Genomic DNA, 12,396 nt, shown 5'->3' with positions numbered 1-12,396 from the left:
TGCCCATCCTCTTCCTCCCCTGTTTTTTCCCCAGAGGTTCCCCCTGGAATCCGGCACAGGAGAGGCTGAATGCCCACCGCGGCTTACAGTTGCCAGGAATGGCCTGCCGATGGTAAATTGCAGTTGATTGCAGCTGAGTTGTTTCTAAGGGGTGAAGCCAGTGTAGTTAGGCTATAAATTTATTACTCCACTTAATTTAAACTAGGTATTGTAATTTTTTTCCTACCCTTCAGATATCTTTGAAAATCAGGTATGATGGAAAATGCAGACTCTTGTGTATATATATTGGAACGCATTTTTATACTGCCGCATCCAGGGTATTTACTTAAATTGCCTTTTTGAAAAATAATTCATGGGAAGGGCCAAACACAGCAATAGGTTTGCTTTCTTCCACATTTTTAAACTAAGGGTGATTTACACAGCTCTGACTCCCCACCCCTCACCCCCAAAATTGGCTCCCGGGTTCCCTGAAATATGCTAACAATGTGATTTATAGAGCACTGTCCCCTCTTTAACATTTGTACAGAGGAAAACGGCATTAAATTGTTTATAACAAAGAAACTTTATTGGTATCATTTGAAACTTGTCAGTGGTAAATAACACCCAGCATTTTCTCACATTTTGCAAACTCTTCTGCATATTTTTCTCTGCAAAATCGTGTAGCATTTTAACATCGGTAATTTGGCCCAGATTTCAGAATTGCCCTGCTAAATCCAACCCAGCAGGTCCTTTCCGTTTTCTATCAGCAGCTCACCAGCTGTCTCTGGGACCTTTAAAAGCAAGACACAACTACAAATGACCTCCTAGTCCTTGTGATCCGATGGAGCTCTCAGGACCAGAAGTATTTTCGAAGGCTTTCTGCGAGGGTGGTTGGGTTTCAGTTATCAAAGTTCATAATTCTAAACTTAACCTGGGCAAACCTGTAGATGACAATAAGCTGGCAGGAATAGCTAACACCAGCCAAGCCTAGATGATAGGCTCAAGATCCTGGTGGATCTTGACAGACTTGAACACTGGGCCCTATCTAACAAAATGAAATTCAACCTAGAGAAAAGAAAAGTCTTACACTTAGGCAAGAAAAACCAAAAGGACATGTACATATTACCAGTAGGTGAAACTTGACTTAATAGAAGTAACTGCAAGAGAGATCTTGGAGTTCTAGTGGACAATCAATTATATATGAGCCAGCAGTTTGCCATAGCAGTCAAAAAAGCCAATGCAATCCTAAATTGCATTAATAGAGGGATAGACTCAAGATCCTGTGAGGTACTAGTACCGCTCTATAAAGCCTTCGTAAGACCACACCTAGAATAGTGCATCCAGTTTTGGTCACCACACTATAAAAAAGATGTTAAGACATATTAAGAGTGCAGAGAAGAGCAACCAGGATGATAAGGGGACTGGAGGCTAAAACATACGAAGAACAGTTCCTGGATCTGGATGGACATGGCTAGTCTAGTGAAGAGAAGGACCAGGGGAGACACCATAGCAGTCCTCCAATACTTGAGGGGCTGCCACAGAGAGGAGGGGGTCAAGCTATTCTCCAAAGCACCAGAAGGCCAGAGAAGGAATAATGGATGGAAACTGAACAAGGAGAGATTCAACCTGGAAATAAGGAGGAATTTTCTGACAGTGAGAGTAATCAACCAATGGAACTGCTTAATGTTCAGAAATTGTGGTTCTTCATCACTGGAGGTTTGTCAGAAATGGTATAGGCCCAGAATGGTGAACCTATGGCACGCATGCCACAGGCGGCACATGGAGCCATCTGTCAGGGCACACGAGGCATTGCCCTGTCAGCTGACCAGTGTGCATGCTTAAACCGGCCCTACGAGCAAACCGGTTTGCTCGTAGGGTCGGTTTTTGCCCTCCGGAGGCTTCAGGAAAGCCTCCTGAAGGTCCCTGAAGCCTCCAGAGGGCCTCTGGGGCGGGGGGAGGCTTTTTTTGCTCTCCCCAGGCTCCTATAAAGCCTCTGGAGCCTGGGGAGGGCGAAAAAAGCATGCAAAAAATGGGGGGGTTGTGCAGGGGGGTTCGCAGTGCGGCACGCCCATGCACGACCCCCCTGTGCTACCCCCCCCCCTTATGGCACACGAGCCAAAAAAGGTTCGTCCTCACTGGTATAGGCTCTCCTGCTTGAGCTGGGGGTTGAGCTAGAGGACCTACAAGGCCCCTTCCGACTCTTGTTATTCTAAGTTCTAACCAAATAGGGAAGATGGCCCAAAATATCACCTTCCCATGAAGTCTTCAAGTAGAAAGTGTGTGTGTTTGTGTGAATGTGATGAAAGCAACTTAGACATCTACCTTGGACAGAATGAATTGATGGGGCGCCTTCTGTTTAAGGAGAGGAGCACAGTCTTTGGCCTCGTCTCTTGTGGGTCCAGGTGGCAACTGCTGCTAGAAGGTGATCGCAATATATCCAGTTTTGAAGCCACTGCTGCACCCCACACCGACATTTTGTATGTAGCTATGTGGATTGTGTGTACATGTTTGCTTCTCATGGCCATGTTCTCATCATAGGGTAAATGCATCATAATTGGTCAAGAGCCTTTTGGCTCAGCAGGGCAGCTCTTCCATTATATCCTTCTTAATTTGACCTAGCAAACAATATTTGTTTTTTTTTTTCTGTATTCCAGACCACCAACCTTCTTCTTTTTGTCCTCCAGGACATCTTGAGCCTCTCCGTACTTCCTCTGTTCCTGCTCTCTTGTGTTTGTCCAATGCAGGGGTCTCCAACCTTGGCAACCTGAAGCCTGGGGAACTTCAACTCCCAGAATTCCCCAGCCAGCAAGGCTTAAAGGTGCCAAGGTTGGAGGCCCCTGGTCTAACGAGTCACCCTCCCCCAGAATTTGCAGGGAGCGTCGTTACAGGTTAAGCAAGTCGGACCAGGGGTTACAATTCCCTTGTTTCCACTGACCCCAGCTGTACCTTGGTGGCCCAGCTCATAAAACTGGTTACGCACAGAAGTGCATAAAATGAAGACGAAGTGTCTCCCCTCGCCTTGACAAAACCCATCGCTTCTGTTGAAGAAGTGCCACGGTGAAAGAAAATAAATAAATGGACAGCAATCACGGCCTGGTTGATGAAACTGTTCAATTAAAGCACAGACATTTACATGGTGTAATTTCCGTAAATTGCCAATGAGCCCCTTTAGACACAACCAGTGTTCAAATTGATTTCGGCATTGATTTTGGCTGAAGCTGATAAATTTCTGCTTGTTAGTTAAAGTAATTTTGCAGAAGACTTTGTGCTGCGGTATTGAAGTGTTCATTTAGCTGATGGTTAAAAGAGGAGTTATTTACCGAGGGCTGCACTGTTGTTCTGAGATGCAGCAATTCCCAAATCATCTTTTACTTTTACTTCTAATTTTTAAGCTTCAGCATCCCAATCAATAGGTGACTGAAACTGATTAAAACTTATCCAACCAGCTGCCTATGGCAGTTTAATTAGAAACTGGTTGATTCTTAAATTAAACTTGTTTTGTTGCACTCTGTACTCCTCCTCCTGAAGATTCAGCAAAAAGTTAAGTTGTTCTCGATTGAAAAATAAACGAGGGGTTTTGCTAAGGAACAGAAGGAGACGTCATAAGACAACCTCACAAAATTTGATCTAAGGCCTTTTTTTCTCCTGTCCTGCACGGAGATTAGCTCTGTGGATTAAGCAAGGACAATTGCAAGTCCCCTTGATGTGCGCCGAATTGAGATCGCAAGACCCTTGTGGTGTGGCTAACCTAGCCTCTTGGCATCTCAAGAAACATTCTGCAACATCTTCTTGTCAAGTTTGGCAAAGAAGCAGGACTGTGTGTAGTTTGTGGGCATATCACCCTGTTCCTTTGATAAGAAATAATCACCCTGCATCACCACTCTATGCTTTAAAAACTCCATGTCGAGAACACACGAAGCAGATTGAGATTCTAGGCTAGAACCTCTGTTCCTCTTTTTGGGGTCCTCTCCTCCCCACTGCTCCCCCCCTCCCCAGTATGGGGCTGTCTGTTACATCAGGACTCTCTTTATTTTGCCGCCCTTTGCGGGGTGGGGTGGGGGGTATTGCTCTTGCATTCTTGGAAAAGTCCATTTTAGAGGCAAACAGCCTGTGGCCAGAGGGCGCCTTCAAGTTAATAATGAATCATTTTGTGGTCATCATTCAAGCATCTGTGGTGGGATTTTTGGAGAGAAGGCAGGTTGGCATCGCTTGTGGCTTTGAATGAGCAGAGGTCCAATGAGGCTGCTCACTTCTGAATGTCCTTTTTTAACAGCCAGCAAGTCAGCTAATGGGCTCGCCTATTACAGAAGGCAACAACTGTCAAAGTGCTAATTTTCTGGAAACCTCTCCTCCTTTTCACACGGCCGTTTCGGTAACATGGAAATATTGCTGTTTAAAACTCTCAAACTCTGGCCATTAGCGGGGAGCTAAATCCAATCTGCCCAGAGAAGGCCTGGAACGGAGTCTGGGTATGGTTTGCTGCAGGTCATCTACAGCTGGTGACCCTCCTGTCTTTGCACAATGTGTAATGTTTAGAGACACTGAACATCTCCGGAACGAGATGGATGGGCTTTCCATTCACCAAAAGCTCCGCTCGGAGTTGGCAGGGCCGGCCTCCATGTGTGTCAGATTGAGGGGTTTCTGAGCACTGAGGGCTTTCGGGGAGGAATGCTTCATGGAGCCAAGGCAACAGCTGCCCACCATAGCGTGTGGCATCCAGAACAAACGCCGGAGATGATCGGGAAGGTGTTCGCTTGCTAGAGGCCTCCACAGCTCCCCATTTCCCGTTCCTTCTTTGTCTTCCGAACGTTGGGGCTTGAGATCCCCCGATGCTCCCTGGCCCTTCATTGAAGAAGAAGAAGAGCTTTAATCGGGAGAGGGGCCTCCTTTGGCTCACCCCTCCCTCAGGCCTGCTTTCAACAATCTGGTTAAAGAAGCACCCAACCTTTACCTCAGTGCTGGGAGCGCAGCTAGGCCTCGACTTACGATCACAGTTGAGCCCAAAACCTCCGTTGCTAAGCGAGACATTTGTTAAGTGAGTTTTGCCCCGTTTTACAACCTCTCTTCCTACAGTTGTTAAGTGAATCACACAGTTGTTAAATCAGTAACACGGTCGTTAAATGAATCCGGTTTCCCTATTGACTTTGCTTCTCAGAAGGTTGCAAAAGGGGAGCACTTGACACACACACAAACACACAGACACACACACACACACAAACACACCAGGACACCGCAACCATCATAAATGTGAGTCGGTTACCAAGCGCCTGAATTTTGGCCACGTGGCCTTGGGGATGTGGTCATAAGTGTGAAAAATGACCATAAGTCACTTTTTTAGTGCCATTGCTAGTCACTGAAAGAACAGTTGTAAGTCGAGGACCTCCTGCAATTCCAGGCTGATGGTTTTTCTAAACCAGTGTTTCTCAAGCTCAGCTCCTTGAAGCTGTGTGGACTACAACTCCCAGAGTTCCCCAGCCAGCACTGAAGTCCGCCCATCTTCGAGGGACTCAGCTTATTCTAAGCCCGTGATGGCGAACCTATGCCCCGCGTGCCACAGCCCTCTCTGTGGTCATGCAAGCCATCGCCCAGCTCAGCTCCACTGCATGCGCTGATTTTCAGGTCTCTGCCATGCGCAGTAGCACAGGGGGTTGTGCGTTGGGGTGGGGGTGGCGGTGCCCCCCCCCATTTTTGGTCCCAGGAGGCTTCAGGGAAGCCTGCTAGGCCCAAAACGGGGCAGAGGGGGTCGGGTGCACGCAGAGGGGGCGGGGGGAGCGCAGGAGGTCACACACATACGCAGGCAGGGTGGTGAGGTGCATGGCAGGGGTCTGTGTCACGCACGCATTGCACTCTGGATGTGGGCTGCCCCCGCGCATGCACAGCCTTTTGGCACGCAAGGACAAAAAGGGTAGCCATCCCTGCCTAAGCCACCAACATTCTTGGCCTTTAAGTGCAGTTTGCAGTCGAAGCCATAGAAGTAAAAAGCTTTCATCAGTTTGTCTATTACACCAGTCCTGCTTGTGGATCTATCCTGTTGTACCTTTCCTCTTAGGGGGGAGGGGAGGGGAGGGAAAACGTGGCAGGTTTTGCTCGCACGAAGTGTGCATGCATTGCATCCCACCGCCTGTCTTTCAATGCCCAAAATAGCTCTCCTGCCACCTCTGGGCACACTGCTTCCTCAGAAGGCCCTGCAGAGAAGCCTCTGAGCCTTCCAAGGGATGCCCAACAGACAGGGGACCTTCCTGGATGCCAAGTAGCGTTTGGTAGACGTGGGCAATAGTCACGCTTAATAAAATATTGGACACAATTGTGCCAGTGCTGCTTAAAGCGGTTCTTTTCCTTGCAGAAAAGGCTCAGCAGAACAGACCCCGATGGGTAGCCTTTGGCAAGAGAATTCTGTGCCGTGGTTTTCCTGATGGGGGAAATGGCCTTTCTTACGCTTGGTTCATACTAAGAAAGGGATTTTAAAAATCTACCTGAGCTGTACTGCTACGGCTGCGTGCCCCACCCACCAAATGCTTTGTGGAAACAGGAACTCTCCCCTTTTCCCTTCATTCCAGAGCCAAGAGTTGCCTTGAGGTAAGATGGGTGGCCATTGACAATGAATGAATGAATGAATGTACTGTATGTATGTATGTATGTATGAATGAATGAATGAATGAATGAATGAGATTCACAGGAACAGGGACTAGAAGATGCCTTTCTAATTTCACAGAAGCTCTGCTTTCTTTGTGGCAGTGATTTCTTTCATACCCCACATTCCCTCGAAGGATCTGTTCACCTTTCCTGGCTTTTATATACTTGGAGTAATCAGTCCGTAGTTGTCACAAATTATATTTTCATCTTATTAATATTCCAGTAGAAGAAAATACCTGCAACTCAGGGTATACAGAAAATATCTGTAGCTCAAATTGTGGAGCCCTTGGTGCTGTCTGAGCTTGGTGGTTGGCTTGCAGCAGGTTCACCAAGGATGTATTGTGTTGTGTTGTGTTGTGTTACGTTACGTTACGTTACATTACATTACATTATTATATTACATTACTATGTTATATTATATTATATTATATTACATTATTAACTATATTGTTTCTGATGGCCCGTCTCCCTCAAGGAGGGGCTGTATTAATACTGCAAGCATGGAAACCATCCAAAAGTGTATCAGCCATGCAGCTCCATTGCTTGCTACAGTCCACGAGGCTCTGAATCTCTTCTCCCTGCTTGCTTTGCTAGGGGAAGCAGCCCGCCCACCCCCTTGTATCTGTAGGTCTCCATAACTGCATCATCGGCCATCTCCTTCACTGGAGGGCTTTAGGAAGAGAGAGGACAGTCATTTGTCCAGAAAGGCATAGGGCAGTGGTGTCAAGCGGGCGGCCCACGGGCCGAATGTGTCATGTGCAGGCCACGCCCACCCTAGCTCTGTGAAGGGGAAAATGTCACGTGATGGCAATGGGACGCCAGGAGTTTGACACCCGTGGTATAGAGTCTCCTGCTGAAGCAAAGAGTTGTGTCAGGGATACAAGCAACAGCCCCAACGAAAGAAGACTCCGAGGCTTGAAGTTCCTCAAAGTTCCATTTTATTAGAGATGTTATATTGGCTCATCTGGGAAAACCCGAATCTGAAAGCTTCCAGGTTTTCCCCACCCAAACGAAAGTCCAAGTCCCTGCCCAGCACCCCCATGTCCATCCTATGGCCCAATCGGGCACCATCCATAACTGGAGATACCTCCCAGTTACATCATCGTAGCTGCAGGGCAAGATGTCCTTGACTCTCTGAGAAAGGAATGTGATTTAAACTATATATCACCCATTCTCCATATAATCCCCCCTCCCGTTTTCCCACAGTGGAAAATGTGGCAGGCCTGAAGGCTCAATTAAAAGATGGCTTCCAGGACTGACAGGTTGGACTAGTAGACCTCCAAGGTCCCTTCCAAGTCTATTATTCAGTATTCTGATCTGGAAGCCAATGCAAGGAAGCCAGTGGCGTGGGATTGTTGCACCAGAGCAATCTTCTGGGTAACTCTAGTTTGGGGTGGGTAGTTGAACCACGAGAGCAAGTTCATAATTTAAACGCCCAACGTCAACTTCTGGTCCTTCAGTTAGGACTGAATGTGTTTTCCAGCAGGTTTACTGGGACAGGTAATTACTGCAGGAGCTGCAGCCGACCTGGAAGAGTTTGCTGTTAATTAAAGCCTTGCTAAGGTGTCCAGTTTTCTTTCCGAGTAACCAAAGTTCCCATTCAGACTCCATTAATCACTTTACGGATAATGCGCTGGAGAAGGTCAAGACAGCGGTAAATGTCGTGGCGGCTTGGAATAAGCCCATTTACTTTCTTCTTCCAGCGAGTTGTGTTGCTTGCAGAATCCAGGGGTGCTCTGCGCCCCTCGGGCACAGTATCCGCTTTGTGATCCCTTCCACAATGATAATTAAATGTTAAATTGCTAGTGTCAATGCTCTGTAAACCAAACCAGGTACTGCTCTTGGCTGGAAATTTAACCCAAACTTCCACGGATGACTTGGCGTGCATCATAATTAAATCATCAAGTCTTTCCTTTTAATTCACTTGAAAACAAGAGGCCACCCCTCCCCTTCAGAGAGGAGGGAGGGGACGAAAAGATCGGATTTCTTGACAAGCTAATTAAGTTGCCAAACTGCCCGGTGCAGGACAGATTAAGCTAACAGACGTTAAGCACGGAGCTCTCTCAGCAGCCTGCTTTGTTAGCGTTCTGCTGATCTGAAAGTCAAAATGTTTTGCCACTGATCATAGTTTAGGCTTCATTTTACTTCCTCTGATGTAATGACTCTGCTCTCTCCACCATCAGCCTCTCAGTAATCCCTGGAGGAAAGTTCATTCTTGCTCTGAAATTATTTTTCTTACCGTGTTTTTTAGGATTTACTTAACAGATTGCTAATTTTTGACACTAAAATTCCATTTGTGACGACCAGTAATTTTTGTTTCTCTGCAATGTATTTTTTAGAGGAGGAGACTATTTAAAATTCATTAAAGGGCAAGAGTCAGATGCATGGCTTCCCTATATCTGGAATGAAGAATACATAGTTTTCCAATAGAAGCTTTGGATGGTAGCTGACTACAAAACTGAATGGAGTCAGTAGGACAAACGAACTGCAAAAATGATCAAATACCATTCCAAGATGTGTGGCTTCTACACTGTGTGAAGTCATCATTCCATTTCATTCTACTTTTTTCTGGGTCTCATGTTGAGTACTGTACGCACTTCTGGGCACTAACCACATTTTAAGATCTAGTCTGAGGCCTTGGAAGAGGAACAGGGATCACGAGAGGACCAGAAGTTGAGTCTTAGGAAGCTGGTATGCTTAGCCTTCAGGAGGAACAGGCGTGGGGAGCCCTCTTCCAATGCCTGAAAGGATCCTTCACAAAGAGAACTCAAGACTTGTGCTCTCTTGTTGCAGAGTGAAGGACGTGAAAGTTATTTTAAGTTACAGCAGGGGTGTCCAAACTTGGGAACTTTAAGACTTGTGGACTTCAACTCCCAGCTGGCTGGGGAATTCTGGGAGTTGAAGTCCACAAGTCTTAAAGTTCTCAAGTTTGGACACCCCTGAGTTACAGGGAAACAAATTTCAGCTGAACTATAGCCCAAAAAACTTTCCAGCCACAAGAATGGCTTGATAATGCACCCACGGGGTGATGGCCTCCTGATCATTCGATGTGCGCAAACGGACGCAGGACCAGTGTCTGTCCGGGATGCTTTAATTTGGATCCCCGCGCAAAGCAGGGAGTTTGACTTGAGTGCCGCAATGGCCACTTCCAAATTGGATTCCATGATTCAGCTGAGAAGACAGAAACAGCCCGTTGGCTCTGTGGGCATTTCCTTATGGTGAGAGAGGTCCGCCTTACGGACACAACATGTTCTGATGGCCCAGAACTAGCTTAGCAAGGATAATTTTTTAAGTTGGTCCTCACTTTCTGTGCTGAGCAGAGGTTTATATTCAGCTGGTTCGGGCCGGTTCGCCCGAACTAGTAGCGGCCAACTGCGGATGGGCAATTTATTCCCACCCACGCTCACAGTTGCGAACTGATGTTAAACCTAAGTGAATCTCACCGCTGGTTCTGAAGTATGTCATGTCTACCCTGGGCCATTTGTTCTGCAAAGACAGCAGGAATGGGAGAGTCGAGGAGTTGTTAGCTACTCAGCTAACATGGCTGATAGGCTTCATTCAGCTTGATAAGTCACACATTACGCAGGATTGTTTGTTGCTCAGGAACTGCCGGCTTCACTGGAACTGGGCTGGTTGCATATATCACTCGAGCATACAACTTCAATTGCTCAGGGATGCCATTAGCTAGAAACTTTAACAAGCATCACGTAAAACTTAAAATATGACCGTGGTTTTTCTTTGCTTTAGTTTAAACTGACTGTCTTCTCTTTTGGATGCAGAGCAAACCACGTCCCCAGTGGGAAAATACTAGCCGTAAAGGTAAGTTTGTTCACAAATCTGCTTTAAAAGATTCCCCTGCCTCAGTCTTCTTTTTCCAGGACTTTATTATAGGAAGCCAATTTTTGCAGTGAACACACATCCAGACTGAAGGGCACAATTTATAAGTGAGGAAGTACAAGACAATCTCGTCTCCTTTTTTTTTTTTTTTGGTTGTACAACTTGGTCCTGAGAGGAATACCGGCAGGGAAGACTTTTAATCTCTTGCAGAACTGACAATGGTGGCTTTATATTAGCATTAAAAAAAAAACACCGCTACAGATTCTCTACAAGTGTTCAGGGGGGCTTTCTCCAGTGCAGTTTTTAATTTGATGGTGTGATTATTTAACTACCTGAAGTCAGCATCTCAGTATATCCCATAAGTTTTCTCAGATTGTTAAATTGTGGTTTCTCCCCTTTCCTCTTGATTGAATTTAAAAATTAAGATTCTTAAAAGACTTAAGAATGGAAGCTCAGGCTTTTAGGCCTGCTCCAGGACTGATGCCTGTCTCTCCAACTTCTTTCTGACTCAGAATTACAAATAATTCCCTGCCAAATTCTTCTCCTTCATCGTGGTGCTCTGGTAGAAGAACAAATTCTTCTTAAAATTGCTTCCTCTTAAGATTCATTTTTTACCATCCCCAAATATTTTTACTGCATACACAACCACAATTGAGCCCAAAATTTCTTTGACAAGCGAGACAATTGTTAAGTGAATTTTGTCCCATTTTTTTACCTTTCTTGACACATTTTTAATGAATCACTGCAGTTGTTAAGTTGGTAACACAGTTGGGGAAGCCAGATTGTGAAGTGAATCTGGCTTCCCCTTCTCAGAAGGTCACCAAAGTTGATTACGTGGTCCCAGAATACACCAACCGTCATAAATTTGAGCCAGTTGCTTTGATTTCTACAGACAAAAACACAACTGTGCCGAGGGTTAACCTGTGTGCCCCATTGTGGCCAGTCTCTACATGGAAGAGGTAGAAACCAAAGCCCTAAATTCCTTCACAGGAATTCCACCCACTCACTGGTGTAGGTATGTGGGTGATACTTGGGTCAAGAACAAAACACAGGAATTGCAAGCCCTCACCAAACACACCAACTCTGTAGACAGATAGATCAATTTCCCACGAGAAGGTGTCAAGGAAAATAGTCTGGCCTTCCTGGACTGTGAGGTCCACACTAAGGAAGACAGAAGCCTTAACACTGAAGTTTACATAAAACCCTCACCCAGAGATCAGTATTTACATTTTGATTCTCACCACCCACTGGAGCACAAAATGGGAGTGATCAGAACCCTACACCACCTGGCTGAAGGTCTATCTACCAGCAAAAGAGAAAGAGCTAAAAAGCATGTTAAGGAAGCCCCTTATTCCAAGTGGGCCTTCATCAAATCCCCAAAAAAAGACCCAGCAGGGGCTCCTCCAGAACAGACAAAGAAGGGAATCGATGTCTTTCCCATCTTTGATGGTAGGCAGACCTTCAGCCTGGCGGTGTAAGGTTCTGATCACTCCCATTTTTGTGCCCCAGGGGGTGGTGAGAACCAAAATGTCAATATTGGGCTTTGCTTATTGGAAGCCAGCTGGGATTATGATCACGTGACCTCAGGACACTCCAGCCATCACCAATGCAAGCCCTTTGCCAAGCGCCCAAATTGCAATCATGTTACCGTGGGGATAGTGCGATGGTTGTAACTTTGAGGACAAGTCATACGTCGCTTTTCAGTGCCAACGTAACTCTGAACGAAAGGACGTAGGAGGACTTTTGTTAAACATAAGTCGAGGGCTACTTGCATTTGATGGTCAGTGGCTCTAAATCCTTTCAAATATTCCCTCTTGCATATACTTAGGTGGGGCTCTTTGACCCCTGAATAAATTGTTTCCATTTATAGATGGCAATAAAAAAATCCATTACATCGTGTTAAAAGTGTAAGAAATCAGGGTGGAGGAAACCTCAAACGTGGGTCTG

General features: G+C 46.0%; 1 protein-coding gene across 2 annotated transcripts in view; it reads left to right on the top strand.

Moving 5' to 3' along the window:
- Positions 1 to 12,396, top strand: part of MAP2K5 (mitogen-activated protein kinase kinase 5) — a 163,987-nt gene that overhangs the window by 42,782 nt on the left and 108,809 nt on the right. For both annotated transcript variants that reach the window (XM_081965224.1, XM_081965225.1), the window contains exon 9: positions 10,392 to 10,431. In XM_081965224.1, coding sequence (XP_081821350.1) covers positions 10,392 to 10,431 — 40 coding nt within the window. The remainder of the gene's footprint in view (positions 1 to 10,391; positions 10,432 to 12,396) is intronic.

The sequence above is a fragment of the Natrix helvetica genome (genome assembly GCF_964273705.1).
Source record: "Natrix helvetica genome assembly, chromosome: 12".
NCBI classification, from domain to species: domain Eukaryota; kingdom Metazoa; phylum Chordata; class Lepidosauria; order Squamata; family Natricidae; genus Natrix; species Natrix helvetica.
This window is presented reverse-complemented; position numbering and strand designations above follow the sequence as displayed.